Genomic DNA, 18935 nt, shown 5'->3' with positions numbered 1-18935 from the left:
TATATGCATATCTTTAATAATTTTATGTGCAATAAATACAGTAGAAGTTTGAACATACTAGGATTTGATCTTCCTGCAAGAAGTGTGAGAATATGAGAAACAATGTACATTTTTTCATATTACCTAGGTTATAGATTTTTTAAATGATCATCTAAGAACACTAAAAAATATGACAGAAAAAAAATGTCTGGTGAATCATAGTAGGCCTAATAGACTTGGATGCCATATGTGCAGTTTTAATCCTTGGGATAAAACTAATTAGATCATTACCGTTAGGTGCCTATGAAAAATAAAAGACATCAGGAAGATTTTTGAGCTCTCAAGTCTGAAGTTTATCATGCCTTCAAACCGGTAGACATCTGGGATTGCTTTAGTTTCAAAACAGGTTGAGAAAATTAGGTGTTTGTGTCAGTTACAAGAAATCGAATTCCACAAATGAGCATGATGCACATTATAGAATCAGAACTACCAGTAAGGTAGCTAACTGTTCCTTTGAGAGGCAGGTGTATGTAGGTATTATTTTCTTGTGTATAAAATATGATTAATAATTATTACTGACTGACTCTACTTAGGAAAAGATCACAAGGAGATATTTGTAGGGTTTTACTCACATAACTGAAAACGTTAGACACAAATACTATCCTGTATATGGAAACCTCCTCCCCAAAAAAGAAAAAAAAAATCTAATAACCAGAGCACATTTTAAATGGTATTGGTTATTTTGATATGATTAATTTGATATTTATATTTTTCTCCAAATACTGTAATTGCCATCTTAACTAGCAAATTGTCTTCTAGGGATTGTTTAGGAAAAACAAATATTTTGACTTCATATTTTCTATTTGTCCTGGCTTTTTCATGTCCATTTAGTCCACGTAACAACTCATTTTTTCACAGGATTTTTTTTTTTCCTAATGGCATATTTCAAATAGGCAAAATGCATTGATAATAGTATAGTAAATACTTATGTACATTTGTTCACAGAAATATTAGTCTTATATTTCACACTAGTGACCCAAACAACAAAACAGATATTGACTGACAGCTAGGTATAGTTATATAAGCAAGCAAAATTGTATACGTTTTTATGTAAGAGAGGTGTAAAATTACATCGAGATAGAAAATACTTTTATTTTAAAAATTTAAAAGGCTACATTTCTTCATTATTTGATATATCCCATTGCTGAGCATGTAATATTCCATTGTGGGAGTGTCATCCGTGTATTTGGATGTCCTGAATCAATACCAGTGGCCTTAGATTAGCTTTAGCACTGAAAAAAGGTTTCTGGCCTTCAGAATAATAAAAGGACCATTTCCCTTTGACTTCTTTGGCTTTACTCTAACTTTATTGAGGCCTTAAACTTGTAAAAAGATTTATAGTAAGGATAGAATTGAGGTGTAAAAGACCTTTAAAAAATAATTATGCCTTACGAACTTCCTAAACTCTCAATTCTTTTCCTATAAAAGTGATACTTGTGATCTTTTAACGTGTTACCTTCCAACACTTTAGATTATTAATTTGTATGTATGTATATATTAAATAGTTAATATTTTATATTTACATATAAAATAGCTTTCAGGATAATGAAGTAATAACTTCTATGTTTTATTGTTATAAAAATGTCATCTTAGAAGGCATATAGTTTGCTTTTGCTTTTAGTAAAACAATTACAAAAAGTTCAGAAAGTTATAGTAATTTAGTTGAAAGTAGTATTTTTTTTTCCTAGAGACTTGTGATGTATTAGTTGATTTGACTGTGGCACTTGTTAAAATTACAGTGTTCATCCTTTCAAACTAATGTGGAGAGTGAGATTGTCACTCCACATGCTTCTTTGCCTTCTTTAATGGAAAACTATTTGAACAGTTATGAGCCATTAAAAGTAGTCTAGAATGTGAGATCTGGTAATTGCTGTATTCTTGTCAATTTATATTATAAGTCATGAGTCAATAGTAGGTTACAATTTGAAACAATGAACACAAAACTCAAATACAGGCCATAAATATGGCCCCTTATTTTCACTTAATTTCTTAAAAGTTAATTATTCTTTCTCAGCATTATTTGTTGTGTATAGATTAAGACTGTGTAAAATGTTTGTCATGTCTAGAGATCACATAACTTAAAATGATAAAATATGTTTTCAAGAGGGGCACCTGGGTGGCCCAGTTGGGTAAGTGGCTGACTCTGGATTTCGGCCCAGGTCATGATTCCAGGGTTCTGGGATGGAGCCCTGTGTTGGGCTCTGTGCTCAGCAAGGAGTCTGTTTGAGGATTCTCTTTCTCCCTCTCCTTCTGTCCCTCCCCCTGTTTGCTCTCTCTCTCTCTCTCTCTCTCTCAAATAAATAAATAAATAATCTTTAAATATATATTTTCAAGATAAGTGCTTTCAATATTTTCTTGTCTAATATTTCTAGGTATATTACAACTGTTCCTGTATTGAAAGGAATATAGAAATGACACCTACTTTGGCAAATTTTGATTTTGAAGCTAAAGCTGGAAAATGTGAAAATCGATGTGCAAAGTTACCCGTTTTTCTTGGCATTTTTTTTGCTACAATTATCTTTACATTTATGGCTGGTACTCCTATAACTGTGTCCATCCTAAGGTATATATTGTGAAATTTGCCATCCCTAAGACATGTTGGGTGAAAAGAAAATGGACTCAAGGGTTCATTTGGGGTTTCTATTGACCGCTAGTTCCAATACTAATTTGGTTCTTTTAAGATCATTAGTTCCATGGCGTGGAAAACCTGTTTCATCGATCCCCAGATGAATGAGGTTTAAATATGATTATGTATGTGAAAATGTCTTGATGTTGCCTACCTGGAATATACTTGACTTTAGTTTCTCTGCCTCTTTCATGACCCTTCAGTTGAAGCTGTTGGACTGTGTTTGAGTATGATGGAAATGCAGTGCATTCCACATATGTCAGAATCAGAATGACAGAATTCTACCTTATGTAGTAGGTGCTGTGATATTCAGCTTTCCTGTAAACAGTGCTCTGCTGGATGAGAAGCTAGCTGTCACCTGACTCTTAACAGTGTTTTGAGCTTCAAGTTGCTCTTTCTCCTTCTACATCACTTGATAAAACTATTTTCTGTCTGCGCTGTCATAAGTTCATCAGCCTTTCTGTGTCTTTCCTAACAAATTCTAGCTTCAGTTTTTGTTCCCTGATACTATCTTTTCACACACTTTTTTGTCAATTGGAAATTTTAGAGATTCTGTCTAGAAGTACTAAATAGTCTGTTAACATTATCCTACGTGGACACTGGAGTTGTTTAGAGAATTAAGAAAATGCTTTTTTAAAACTTCATTTTTGAAAAATTATCTGCATTACCTTTCAACTACATGTTGATCTCTTTTATCTCCTATGTAATTCTTGGGTGCCAGCGTCATGTTTTATTCATCTTTGATAACCGTTACCTAAAATCAGATCGAGCCTCAGCAACTATTTTACATTGACCCAGATTTGTACCTTATCCCATAGATATGACTTCTATCTCAAAGTTAGTAAGTTAGAGTAGGAATTATTTACTTGTGACTTAAGGGATAGTTAAAAATAAGTCTTATTAATACATGTCCTTTCTTTTTTACTTTTGTTACAGTTCGTACATATTCAATACATTTGTTAAACTTTATTTGTCCCTTTTTGGTGTTACTTATATTTGTAGTGTTTTTCGTTCACATACTATTTTTCTTCTTTTATAATTACAGAAAGGTTGAACTGTATATAAGCTGTTACAAATAGTTTATTTAATGCACATACCATTTATTTTAATCTAGAAATGCTAAGCTGGTATAAAAATAAATTTGCTCAAAGAGCAAATATACGATACAACCACTTTTGGTTTAATATGTATTTGATATCTCCAGGTGTGTTCATTACAGGCAGCGGTCCCTAGCATTGGGAATACAGTTTATGCTGCTTCGATTATTAGGTATGCTCTTTTTCTTAATTCATTGGTGACTGTTGGTTATTTTTGTTCGTTAGTGTTATTGGTTTACTCACTTACATTATGTGCCAAGAAAATAATTAATTTAAATACCATGGAAAACTGCCTAATTGTCATTGAAGAAAGCTGTTTTCTAATATTCAAGATATAGTATTATTTATATATCACATAAGAAAATAATGACTTCACTTTTCACCTACCTAATTAGTTAACTGTTGTTTCCAATTCTGTTACAAATGTAACTTTAAAGAGTGTGTCATATTTATTTAAAGTACAACATAAGATCATGAACACACGTTTAAAAATAGAGCATAGTAAAATACGTAAATTTTTTTCTATTCATGTAAAGCCCATTACCAATATAAATTATGATGAAATCTTATTTATAGCTATGGCAATTCCTTTTCTTCCCAGCATTTATCTCCATTTGGGACATAATTATATTGTATTAGAAATGAAAAATAATGAGTTAAAGTATTTAAATGAAACTTTGGCATAGATATTGTGGCTAGTTGAGAATTGTTGAAAGACTTTATGGAAATTTTTATAAGATTCCAGATGTAGAAAGAAGTAGAAGGACAGAAATACTGTATTATATACATAATTATATGTGTATATGATTATACCCACAGTATTATACAGATAATACTGAAATCATTTATAAAAACAAAAACCAGAAGCAGGGACATTAGAGATCACTTGGACCAGCTTTCCAATTTTCAGATTAATAAATTAAGGCTCTGAGAGATTTAGGGATTTGCCCATAGTTAAACAATTCGTGGTGAAAAAGAAACTAGGAAAATGATATCCTTACTCTCAGTCCAGTGCTCCTTTGACTCTGTATCATGCTGCAGGTCATGAAAGAACGGGCTGGATGTAGTTGAAATCTTTGTCTAAGAAATGTATTTGATTTGTAACAGTTGGAAACTCCTTAAATATGTGAAAGTTTATTACCTCATGACTTCATGCGAGGGAGGAGGTATGTTTGAGAGAGTATTCATGTTGGTATGAATGTGTGTGCCTGTGTGTGTGTGTGCATACACATGTGCACTCTCATGCATGCACATGCACATACACATAACACATCAATAATTTCGATTTTTAAAAAGTAGAATAGCTAGGGCCCCTGGGTGGTACAGTTGGTTAAGTATCCAATTCTTGATATTGGCTCAGGTCATGATTTCAGGGTCATGAGATCAAGCCCCGTGTCGGGCTCTGAGCCTAGTGAGGAGTCTGCTAAAGTTTTTCTCTCCCTCTCTCCTTCCCTGTGTTCACTCTCTCTCTCTCTCAAATAAATAAATCTTTAAAAAAAGTAGAACAGCTAATTTCAAAGGCATAGTCATTAAATTAGAAAAATTAGAAAAGCAGTGGATTAAAATATTTACTTAGCTAAGTGTTAACCCAATATATGCCAGATTTATTATTAAAATAACTTTCTGAGTTGATTAGAAATATATAATTATTTAATTATTTTAGAATGTTTTATCTATATTTCTTTCTATCGCTTTTACTTGCACATGACCTGATTGATCTGTATATGGACAGATTAGTTCCTAGTCTTATTTACATAAAATATATTTATAACCATGTATATAAAAACCTGTTAACTATAGACTGTAATCTTTACTGATTGTGTATTTCACATATAATTCTTCTAGGCACAATACCTGGACCAATTATATTTGGTGTCACAATAGACAGCACATGTATTCTGTGGGATATTAATGAATGTGGAACTAAAGGAGCTTGCTGGATTTATAATAACATCAAGATGGCCCATATGCTAGTAGCCATAAGTAAGTGGTGATTTCTTCATAACTTTAGATTAAATTTATGATGTCAAGAGAAAAAGATCTTGCTGTTACTTACTTAAGTTTTGTAATGTTCAGTCCGTGCTGTTGGGCTATCCTGTAGTTCTGAAGCAGAGATCATTTATCACAGCAAGTTATGAAAGACTTTAATGAGTTGTAAGGCTCAGTCTAAAATAGAAGAGAATAACATTTTAGCTTTCATAAAATCACATACATTTTTTTTAAACAACTTCTCTCAAAATTTGTTTTGAATGTCTACTAACAAAAAGCTAAAAGACAATTCTGAGAAACTTTCTGGAATGATTGTCATCTAGGTACCTGGGCTTTGGAAAGCACTTAGAGCTGAGGTAGGAAGTATCCTTTGGCTCTAAAGCATGTTGTAAGAAATGTTTTTATAGTTTAAAAGGTTAGCTATGATGTTTAACCCTTTTTGGTTTTGGTAGTCTGTCTTAGATACTCTTGGTTAAACAATAAATAACAATGAAGATTGAGGAAATAGACCAATATATCTATTTTGTAAGAGTTAATATTTAAAAATTTAAAAACAACCTAAAATTATATATTTAAATTAAAAATGGAGGTAGAGGTTTCAAGATGGTGGCACAGAAGGACCCTAAACACATCTCCTCCCATAAACACAACAAATTTATAGCTACATGTAGAATAATTTCTGAAGAAAAGGATCTTAGCACTGAACACAGCACCCCATAACAAGGGACAAAAGAGATACATGGAGTAGGGTAGAAAAGGCAGAGACATGGCCTTGCCCATGATCTTACCCCAGACATGATAACTCCACAATTGGGAAGGATTCCATAAACAAAGAGCACTTCTTCAACGAGCGAAGGGGTTGAGTCCCACAACAGGCATTCTGACTCAGAGGACTGGCACTGGAAAGACAAGATCTCCAAACATCTGGTTTTGAAAATCGATAGGGATTAAGACCAAGAGAAACACAGAATTATAGGGAACAGAGATTCCACTCTTAAAGGGTTCATGTGCAAACCCACTCATCCTGAGATCCAGCACAAAAGCAACAGAATGAAAGGCACCCAGACCATAAGCACAGAAGACCCACTTAGTAATTTTAAAGTGGCTGCTAGAGAGGCAGGAGCCTGCAGGGGTTTTATCCAGGGACAAAAGCCCTGGCGGGCACCATTTTTGTAGTCTTATCCTAACTTGCTGGTGACAGAATCAGGGTGTGCCATTTTCCATGCCCTTCCTCCAGCCTGCTAGCACCAGAGGGCATGCTCTGCCCATCCTGCCCTGTAACCAGGCTGGACACATACTCTGCACCCCACCCACCCTGTGCAGAGATCTAGCCACAGTTAGGATGGGCAAGCTTCCTGAGCTCCATCCTTCCCATTTAGCAGCCAAGATGTAAACGTGTGGTCAGGTTCCCTGAGCTCCACCCTCCTAATGTGGCAGACAAGCTGCAGCTGGATCAGGTGAACATTCCAACCCTGCCCTATTTACACAGCTACCAAGCCAAAACTGGGCTGGGTGAGTACCCTGAGTGTCACCTATCCCATACAGCAGGTGCATCCCTATTATAGACAGCTAGGACATGCAGCCCACATGAGGGATGTCCATAGAGGGCCTGAGTCTGTAACCAAGGAAGACTGTGTTTTGGGGCCACATGAAGCAGCTCTTATACAAGCCCACTACCTCAAGACTGAAAGAAGTAGCTATTGTACCTAATGCATATAGATAAACACAGAGAGACAGGCAAAATGAGAAGACAGATTCCAAACCAAAGAACAAAGCAAATCCCAGAAAAAAAGACCTTAAGGAAATGGAGATAAGCAGTCTACCTGATTAAGAGTTCAAGGCAATGGCCATAAAGATGCTCACCAGTTTTGAGAAAAGAATGGGTGAACACAGTGAGAACTTTAACAAAGAGGTAGAAAATATAAGAAAGTACCAAACGTTAAGTTATAACTGAACTAAAATATACTCTAGGGGTTTCAGTAGCAGAATGGATGAATTAGAGGCATCAGTCAGTGAGCTGTAAGACAGCAATGGAAAACACTCAGAGCAGCAAAATGAAAATAGAATTAAAAGACGAGATACCTTGAGGGACCTCTGGGACAGCATCAAGTGGAATAACATTTCCATTCTAGGGCCCTCAGAAGGAGAAGAGGAAGTAAAGGGCTAGAAAAATTAGTTGAAGAAATAATGGCTGAAAACTTCCCTAATCTAGAGAAGGAAACAGACATGCAGGTCCAGAGTTCCAAATAAGATGAACCCAAAGGTAAATACACCAAGACCAATTATAATTAAAATATGATAAAGGTAAAGATAGAGAATCTTAAAAGCCTCAAGAGAAAAAAAATTACATATAAGGGAAACCCAATAAGGTTATCAGCAGATTTTTCAGCAGAAATTGCAAAGGGCAGAAAGAAGTGGAATAACATTCAAAACACTGAAAGGAAAAAAATTGCCACCAAGAATACTCTCCCCAACAAGGTTATCATTCAGAATTAAAGGAGAGTTGAAGAGTTTTCCAAGTAAGCAAAAGCTAAGGAAGTTCATTACCACTAAACTGGCCTTACAAGAAATGCTAAAGGGACTTTTCTAAGCTAAAAAGGAAAGGCATTAATTAATAAAACATGAAAATAAAAATCTCAGAAGTAAAGGTAAATAAATAATAGAGGTAGTAGATAAGCCTCTTATAATGGAAGTGTTAAGGGTGAAAGACAAAATTAGTAAAGTTAATTTAAAATACAATAATTAGTTAAGGGAACATAAAATAAAAAGATATGTGTCATCAAACATCTAAAACATGGAGGGTGTGAGTAAAAGTATCAAGATTTGAAATACGTTCAAAATTAAGTTACCATCAACTTAAAAGAGACTGTTAAATATATATGTTATATGTGAGCTTCACGGTAATCACACACATAAAAAAATTATGGTAAATACAGAAAGGAAAAGAAAAAGGAATCTAAACACTAAAGAAAATAAACCACAGGGGAAGAGGGAAAGAGAATAAAAAAGGATCAGAGAGAAACTACAAAAACAGCCAGAAAACAGTTAACAAAATGGCAATAAGTACATACCTGGCAATAAGTACATACCTATCAATAATTCCTTTAAATGTAAGTGAATTAAATTCTATAATCAAAAGACATAGAGTGGCTGGATAAAAAAACAAGACCCTTGTATATGCTACCTATAAGAGACTCACTTAAAATCTAAAGATGCTCACAGGCTAAAAGTGAAGGGATAGAAAAAGACATTCCATGAGAATGAAAATGAAAAGAAAGCTGGAACAGTAATACTTACCTCAGACAAAATAGACTTTAAAACAAAGACAGTAACAAAAGACAAAAAAGGGCATTACATAATGGGATCAAAAAAACCAGCATTGTAAACCCATCATAGCAGCACCTAAATATATAAAGCAAATATTAACGGTAGTAAAGGGAGAAATAGTAATATAATAATAGTAAGGGACTTTAATACCTCGCTTAGATCAATGGATAGATCATCCAGATAGAAAATCAATAAGGTAACTTGGCCTTAAATAGATCAGATGGACCTAACAGATATATACAGATATATATTCCATCCTAAAACAGCACAATACGCATTCTTTTTAAATGCACATGGGACATTCTCCAGAATAGATGACATGCAAGGTCACAAAACAAATCTTAATAAATTTGAGAAGATTGAAATTATATCAGGCATCTTTTCTGACAAAAAAAATATGAAACTAGAAATCAGTTACAAGAAGAAAAGTGGAAAATTCACAAATATGTGAAGATTTAAAAACATGCTACTGAACAACCAATGGATCAAAGAAGAAATCCAAAAGAGAAATTAAAAAAATACCTCGAGATAAATAAAAATGGAAACACGATCTTCCAAAATTTTTGGAATGCTGCAAAAACAGTTGTAATAGGGAAGTTCGTAGTTATACAGATACAGGCCTACCTTGAGAAACAATCAAAATCTCATGGGGCACCTGGGTGGCTCAGTTGTTAAGCATTTGCCTTCGGGTCAGGTCATGGTCCCAGGGTCCTGGGATTGAGCCCCACATCAGACTCCCTGCTCAGTGGGAAGCCTGCTTCTCCCTCTCCGCCTGCTTGTGTTCCCTCTCTTGCTGTGTCTCTCTCTGTCAAATAAATAAAATCTTAAAAAAAAAAAAAATCAAAATCTCAAACAATCTACCTTTATATTTAAGGGAACTAGAAAAAGAGAAAACAAAGCTCAAAGTTCTTAGAAGGAAGAAAATAATAAAGAGCAGGACAAAAATAAGTGGAATAGAGACTAAAAAAGCAATAGAAATGATCGGTGAAACTGAGAGCTGGTTCTTTGAAAAGATCAGCAAAATCAACAGGCCTTTAACTAGATTCATCAAGAAAAAAGAGAGCCCAACAAAATCAGAAATGATAGAAGAGAAATTACATGGACACCACAGAAATACAAAGGATCATAAGAGGATATTATGAACAATTATACACCAGCAAATTAGACAACCTAGAAGTAATGGATAAATTCCTAGAAACCTATAATCTTCAAGACTGAGTCTTGAATAAATAGAAAATCTGAATAGAAAATAGACCAGTTGCTAGTAATGAGATTAAATCAATAATCAAAAAACTCCCAGCAAAGGTCCAGGTCCAGATGACTTCATAGGTGAATTTTACCAAAAATTTAAAGAGTTAGTACTTATCCTTCTCAAATTATTGAAAAAAATTGAAGAGGAAAGAACACTTCCAAACTCGTTTTATGAGCCCAGCATTATCCTTATATTAAAACCAGACAAAGACACTACAAAAAAGAAAATTACAAGTCAATATCCCTAATGAACATAGATACAAAAGTCCTCGACAAAATATCAAACTTAATTCAGCAATATATTAAAAGGATCATACACCCTGACTAAGTGGGATTCATTCCAGGGATGCAATGTTTGTTCAACACCCACAAACCAATCAGCGTGACACATGACTTTAACAAAATGAAGGATAAAAAAATATATGACCATCTCAAAAATAGAAGGAAAACATCCGATAAAATTCAACGTCCATTTATGATAAAAGCTCTAACCAAAGTAGGTATAGAGGGAATATACCTCAACATAATAAAGGCCATATATGACAAAGCCACAGCTAACATAATACTCAACAATAAAAATCTAAAACTTTTCTTCTAAGATCAGGAACATAGTATGGATGTTCATTCTCACCACTTTTATTCAACATAGTATTGGAACTCCACCAAAAAACTATTGGAACTAAAACAAATTTGGAAGTTGCAGGATACAAAATTAATATACAGAAATCTTTTGCATTTCTCTGTACTAACAGCAAACTATGAGAAAGGGAAATTAAGAATCCTTTTACAGTTGCACCAAAGAGAGCCCAGAACTAAACCCACATTTATATGCTCAATTAATCTACAATAAAGGAGACAAGAACATTCAATCGAGAAAAGACAGTCTCTTCAATAAATGGTGCTGCAAAAATTGGACAGCTACATGCAAAAGAATGAAATTGGACCACTTTCTTACACCATACACAACAGTAAACTCAAAATGTGTTAAAGACTTAAATGCAAGACCAGAAACCATAGAACTAGAAGAAAACAGACAGTAAGCTCTTTGACAGCAGCCTTAATAATAATTTTTTGGATCTGTCTCTTCAGGCCAGGGAAACAAAAGCAAAAATAGACAAAGGGACTACGTCAAACTAAAAAGCTTTTTTGTACAGTGAAGGAAACCATCAACAAATGGAAAGGAAAACTACTGAATGGAAGAAGATACTTGGAAATGAGATGGCCAATAAGGAGTCAGTATCCAAACTATATAAAGAACTTATACAACTCAATAACAATAACAACAAAAGCAAACAACCTGATTAAAAGACAGACAGAGGATCTCATAGACATTTTTTCAAAAGAAGACATCCAGATGGCCAACAGACAAATGAAAAGATGCTTACCATCACTCATCATCAGGGAAATGCAAATCAAAACCATAATGAGATACCACCTCACACCCCTCAGAATGGCTATTATCAAAAAGAAGAAATAACAATTATTGGTGAGGATTTGGAGAAAAGGAAACTCTCATGCACTATTGGTCAGAATACAGACTGGTGCAGCCACTATGGAAAATAGTATGGTGTTTCCTCAAAAATTTAAAACTAGGACTACCATATGATCTAGTAATTCTACCTCTGGGTATTTCTGGGTATTTATCTGAAGAAAACAAAAACACTAATTGAAAAGGATGTATGTACCCCTATGTTTATTGCAGCATTATTTAAAATAAGATATGAAAGTAACCCAAGGGTCAATTGGTAGGTTGAATGGATAAAGAAAATGTGGTTTATATATCCAGTGCAATAAAAAGAATGAAATCTTACTATTTGTGACAGCATAAATGGACCTAGATGGTATTATGCCAAATGACATAGGTCAGATAAAGGCAAATTATATATGATTTCACTTACAAATAGAATCTAAAAAAGCCAGAAAAATGAAACAAAACAAAACAAACAGACGGATACAGAGAACAAACTGGTGGTTGACAGAGGGGAGTAAGTGAGCAGACAGGCAAAATAGGTGAAGGAGAGCAAAAGGTACAAATTCCCAGTTATAAAATAGGTCACATGGATGTAATTTACAGCATAAGATATATAGTCAATAATATCATAAGGGCGCCTGGGTGGCTTGGTTGGTTAAGCATCCGACTCTTGAATTGGCTCAGGTAGTGATCTCAGCGTCGTGAGACTGAGCCCCGAGTTGGGCTCTGTGCTGATCCTGAAGCCTGCTTAAGATTCTTTCCCTCTCCCTCAGCCCCTGATCTAAAAAAAAAAGTAAATTAAAAAAATAGTATTGTAATAACTTTGTATGGAGACAGATGGTAACGACCTATTGTGATCATTTCATAATGTTTAAAAATATCAAATTACTCTTGTACATCTGAAACTAATATAAGTTGTACATCAATTATAATTCAATAAAAAGAGAAATCCTAGATGAACACACACACACATATATGTATGTATTATTACATAATGTGTGAGTTTCATTGTGTGTATTTTGGCACATGTATCAAGAGAGCTTATTAATCTTAATGCATTTAAACCCAGAGAATGATGTCTTAATTTGTAATGACAAAATAATAAAATACCCACTGAAGAAATAAATACATAAATCCAAAAATGTAATAGGAGGGTAAATATTGGCTAGAATAGGCAAAATTAATCTTTTCACAACTTTTACTTGTTGAACCTTTTTTATTCACTGTGTTTTTATGTTTAAAAGATTATTTAATTGGTTATGCATGTACTTTTTGACTAGAAGATACAAATAATGAATTGTTCCCCTTTCTACTCTGTGGTGAATGTGAGAATTTTTTTCCCCAAACCATATATACCTTTAAATTTTCTAAAAACATTAATCGTGGTAGTACCTACCTAATTAGTCTTCCTGTAAATCTATAAATGCTTAGTTCAATTAGAATTCATGTTTTTCAAACACACATTTTGAGTAAAATACTAATGGCTAACACAGATTATGTACTGAAGAAACTATATTGTGAGGCCATTTAGTTTATTCAACTGTCACTTAAATGCTTATACTCTGGCCAGAAATAGTTTCTCTTTATATAGCCAAGCTCAAAATCAGAGTCCTTTGAAAACAAAGCTTGTGCAGTGAATCTCATTGTTTCACATTTTTAGTTGATACTTAAATTTGGTTGAGTATTCAATATGGTATATTTTGTGGAGCCTTTCTCCTAAGAAACCCAAAGCCTTTTTATTTTTAGAATTATTTTCCATCATGGACGTGAAAATTCTACAACTTATTATTTAGGTTCAAGGATATTGTAAGCCATTTTATTTTGTCATTGACTTCATTTCTTGCAATTTTTTATACATATGATGTGGTGTTAATAAAGCTAGAAGTAGAACATAGATTTATTTAATTGTATATGATACTTTATAAGAATGTACAATCATAATGAAGAAAAGAATAGTTATTGTACAGTTTTAATGTTTAGAAAGAAAATTAAGGTCTAGTTCATTGAATTGTATAGAAATATTTTGCTGAAGAATATCACCTTTCTCTCTAAAATTTTAAAAATTTAAAACATGGAACTATAATGCATATACTCCTCCTCTTTAAAGTAGGTTTCTATTTGGGAGGAATTTCTCAGTGAGAATTCATTTTTCTAATACTTAAAGGCCCAAATGCATGATTAATTTTTGTTTTTATATTTAGGTGTTGCTTGTAAAACTATCACCGTTTTCTTCAATGGGTGTGCAGTCTTTTTGTATAAGCCGCCACCATTAGGCACAGATGTATCATTTGAAAATCAGAAAACAGTTGTGAGTACTGTTTCAGTAGAATGTGATCTCAACAATACAGGAAATGAAGGGTGAAATAGAAAAAGGAGACTGTTTTACAGCTGGAAAATTGGCCATCATTGGTAAGAGTGCACATTGCCATTGCAGCAGTATCTACCCAATATGGACAATCACATTTTAAAAGTTGGTATTTTATAATTAAATATGTTTTCTGTACATCTATGGACTTGTTTATTTTTGTTTTAATGTAAGAAACAGACCTGTGCCTTCAGAGCCCACCCAAAGTCTCAGAACACACACACACAGACACACACAGACACTTCCCATTGTCCAGGTGTGAAATAACAAGATAATAAACTAAATTAGAAAAAATAGCCAATTATTAGTTAAAAGTTTACATTTTAAAGACAAAGTGACATTTCTGTTCTTCTTGCAACCTGTTTTATTTTAATTATCATTGCCAGTAGTTTGGGCTTATTTAGGAGAATTTGTGGTATAAAAATGTAAACTAATTAAATTCATGTGATGATTTTTAAGAACTATTACTATTACATATTCATGAATTTAAAACTAGCTATTTTGTTTTTAAATTTATATACATTAGTCTGTCCTTTATCATAAAAGGTTACTGAACTATTAAAATATAGGTTGATTATTTTCTTTGTGTCCCAGTATATAGTGAATTCAGAAATAGCATTACATATACATATATTCTCAAGAATTCCCGGAGGTAATTTGCTAATCTTGCCTATTTTTAACAGTTTAATGATTCCAAGACAGTATTCAGTTATATGTCCTCCAGGAAAAAGTACCAGATTCAGTAAAGAAAAGTGCCAATTATATATGAAAAGATTTTTTTAATGGCTTAGGTGCATTTTATTGGTTTTCTTTGAAAAGATTTCTTCATGAACTGTTGATCAGTGTTTATATAAGTCAGTAATTTAATTTTTCTCATTTTAAAAACTTGTTACTTAGTATATTATTTATAGCACCTAAAATAGTGCTTTGCTCATAGTAGGTATGTATTAGGGTTGCTTGACTTTAACTGATCCATTTATTTGAAAGATAAAGTATTTCACATATCTGATAACATTATAACACTCCATGTCTTCAGTTCAGATTTAAGCCAACTTTGTCTACTCAGAATGTGGAGGAAATAGATCAGTGAACAACAACAAATACTTCTACCTGGTCAAGAATTTTACTGATTAAGAAAAGTGTTGAAGTTCATACTTAATTTAGAGAGAAGAAAAAAATCACCCTATCTATACAAATAGTTTGAACAAGTCGCTTAATAATTGGCATTCCCAATGGTTTTTAGTTATGAAGGGTTTCGTCTTATTCAGTGTACTCAATTTTATAAGATGATGCATTTTTATAAACTTTTTAATGAAAATGGGTAAAGTGAAAATAATTTTGACCCTTGAAAGAAGTCAGACTCTTATACATATTTACAAAGAATACCTCCTTTCATGACAGGGCAGTGTAGACACTACTATAATTTATAAACATTATTTATACTTTTGAATCAACTAGGTTATATGTGTTGTTGGTATGCTACTTTAATAACAAAATTTTTCATAGTATATTTTTTCACAATTTATATGATTAATTTTATATTAAGCTTGAATCTATAAATTGACCTGTGGTGATTTTTGTACATAATTGGATATATGTCTTAAAACTTACTTTTAACATTTAGATTTCCTTATTTGTAGCACATAAAAATCTAAAACTCATATATGAAAGAACTATAAATTGATTTAGCTATGTAAATTGGAGAAAAAATATAAGTAGAATTTTAGCTCTGTTTTCTTTTAGTATTTTCTTTAATTTAAACAGTTATGTAAAATGCATATATGTATCTTTTTAAAAATGAGAATATTTGTACAGATTGTTAATTAAGTGTTCAACCTTATTAAATGGAACAGATTTTGAAATGGGGTTTGTATCTGTTTATGAATACACACACATTTGGTGATTGGAAAAGGGAAAATCAGTGTACTTTTGAACTTGGTGAATGTAATTTAATTCAGTAATTTCTGGTATCTCAACAGATGTATTAATTCAGTATAAACCACATTCACTATGAAATATATACTAAAATTGTTCCACACAATAGTTTTCATGTATGACAGAGAGGGATATATAGGATTTATGGGAGTAGGATACAGTTGCAAATGGTTGGTTGTCAAATATCTGATACTGAAAAAGTAATGTGTTTTTGGAAAGGTTATATTTAAGTCATCTTGGGTTATCAAAACACTCAGTACAAAATTTTTAAAGAAATCAGGTTGGGCATTAATTTTAGAGGTAATGTCCTTTTCCCCACTACAACACATTTCAGGCTTTTTCAGCCTTTTTTTGTACCCAAAGCAGTAAACATTAACTTACACATTATATATGAGTGATCAAAAATAAATAAAAGACAATCTTTTTAAAAAACTGCGTGGGTAAATTGGATTAAAACATTTTAGTGTTTTTTAGTAAAATTAACAGCTTATAAATAAAAATCATCCTCAATTGACATTTTAATTTTTTTCTTTTTAGATTTAGTTTGACTTTCTCTTTTAAACTCTATTTTGTAATAATTTTAGACTTATAAAAACTTGTAAAAATAGTACACACAATTCTCCTATAAGCTTTACCCAGCTTCCCAAATGTTAATTATCAAGTATCCATCGAAAAGTTATCTAAATCAGCAAATTAGCATTTAAATATAGTTAATACCACATTTGCAAAAGGGCATGGCAGAGCTATTTTCTGTGATGTCAGTATATCTTTTTTTAATTGTTGAATTGTACAAATTAAAATAGTGCATTTTACTATATATAACTTAGGCCCCAGTATAGTTGATTTGCAAAAAGAATTTATATAAGAAACAGTGTTTATTTTTATTTATTTATTTTTATTATTAACATATAATGTATTATTGGTTTCAGAGGTACAGGTCAGTGATTCATCAGTCTTACACAACACACAGCGCTCACCACAACACATAACCCTTTCATCACCCAGCCACCCCATCCCTACCACCCTGCTCCACTCCAGCAACCCTCAATTTATTTCCTAAGATTAAGAGTCTCTTATGGTTTGTCTCCCTCTCTGGTTTTGTCTTGTTTCATTTTTTCCTCTCTTCCTCTATGATCCTCTGCCTTGTTTCTTAAATTCCATGTATCAGTGAGATCATATGATAATTGTCTTTCTCTGATTGACTTATTTTGCTTAGCATAATACCCTCTAGTTCCATCCACGTCGTTGCAAATGGCAAGATTTCATTTTTTGATGGTTGTATAATATTCCATTGTGTATGGATTCCATTGTGTATATATATATATACCACCTCTTCTTTATCCATTCATCTGTCAATGGGCATCTCAGCTCTTTCCATAGTTTAGCTATTGTGGACATTGCTGCTATAAACATTGGGGACAGGTGCCCCTTTGGATCACTACATTTGTATCTTTTGGGTAAATACCCAGTAGTGCAATTGCTGGGTCGTAGGGTGGCTCTGTTTTCAACTTTTTGAGGCACCTCCATACTGTTTTCCAGAGTGGCTACACCAGCTTGCATTCCCACCAACAGGGTAAGAGGGCTCCCCTTTCTCCGCATCCTCGCCAACATCTGTTGTTTCCTGACTTGTTCATTTTAGCCATTCTGACTGGTGTGAGGTGGTATCTCATTGAAGTTTTGATTTGTATTTCCCTGATGCCAAGCGATGTTGAGCACTTTTTCATGTGTCTGTTGGCCATTTGGATGTCTTCTTTGGAAAAATGTCTGTTTATGTCTTCTGCCCATTTCTTGATTGGATTATTTGTTCTTTGGGTGTTGAGTTTGATAAGTTCTTTATAGGTTTTGGATACTAGCCCTTTATCTGATATGTCATTTGCAAGTATCTTCTCCCATTCTGCCGGTTGTCTTTTGGTTTTGTTGACTTTCCTTTGCTGTGCAAAAGCTTTTTATCTTGAAGCAGTTGCTGTAGCTGTGGTCGAAGAGGTTGCTGTCTGTGTTCTCCTCTAGGATTTTGATGGATTCCTGTCTCACATGTAGGTCTTTCATCCCTTTTGAGTCCATTTTTGTGTATGGTGTAAGGAAATGATCCAGTTTCATTCTTCTGCATGTGGCTGTCCAATATTCCCAATACAATTTGTTGAAGAAACTGTCTTTTTTTCCATTGGATATTCATTTCTGCTTTATCGAAGATTAGTTGACCATAGAGTTGAGGGTCCATTTCTGGGCTCTCTATTCTGTTCCATTGATCTATGTGTCTGTTTTTGTGCCAGTACCATACAGCTTTGTAATAGAGCTTGAAGTCTGGAATTGTGATGCCACCAGCTTTGGTTTTCTTGTTCAACATTCCTTTGGCTATTGGGGGTCTTTTCTGGTACCATACAAATTTAGGATTATTTGTTCCAGCTCTGTGAAAAAAGTTGATGGTATTTTGATAGGGATTGCATTGAATGTGTAGATTGCTCTAGGTATCATAGACATTTTAACAATATTTATTCTTGCAATCCATGATTGGAAGAAACAGCAATAGTTGGGTCTTTCCAAGTCTAATGAGAATTCCCTAAGAGGATCTTGCTAGTGTTGAGGATGTTTCTAAGAAAGTGTGCTGGTGTCTCCTTCCTAATTGGATGTTTTCTTAGTTCAGTCGCATCAGAATGGAGCATGTACCCCAAAATGGTGAGGGAAGAAAGGAACAAAGAATTAGATTCTTCACTTAAGACTAGGGACCAAATTCCCAGAGAGGAAGCCTCGGAGGAATAGCTTCAATTATAACATCTGAAAATGAGAATTTCCCATTCCATGAAACGTGACATTCTAGAGCAGTGTTGATGGGACTCT

General features: G+C 33.4%; 1 protein-coding gene across 1 annotated transcript in view; it reads left to right on the top strand.

Moving 5' to 3' along the window:
* SLCO4C1 (solute carrier organic anion transporter family member 4C1) overlaps positions 1–14472 on the top strand; it is a 61623-nt gene extending 47151 nt beyond the window's left edge. The window contains exons 10-13 of the mRNA XM_045887183.2: positions 2412–2602; positions 3870–3934; positions 5608–5745; positions 14002–14472. Of these exons, the coding sequence (XP_045743139.2) occupies positions 2412–2602; positions 3870–3934; positions 5608–5745; positions 14002–14162 (555 nt within the window). The 3' untranslated portion in view covers positions 14163–14472. The remainder of the gene's footprint in view (positions 1–2411; positions 2603–3869; positions 3935–5607; positions 5746–14001) is intronic.
* The last annotated feature ends 4463 nt before the right edge of the window (positions 14473–18935 follow it).

Source organism: Mirounga angustirostris, unplaced genomic scaffold, assembly GCF_029215605.1.
Source record: "Mirounga angustirostris isolate CCGP_5_RB_7025 unplaced genomic scaffold, mMirAng1.0.hap1 SCAF_7, whole genome shotgun sequence".
Classification (NCBI taxonomy): domain Eukaryota; kingdom Metazoa; phylum Chordata; class Mammalia; order Carnivora; family Phocidae; genus Mirounga; species Mirounga angustirostris.
This window is presented reverse-complemented; position numbering and strand designations above follow the sequence as displayed.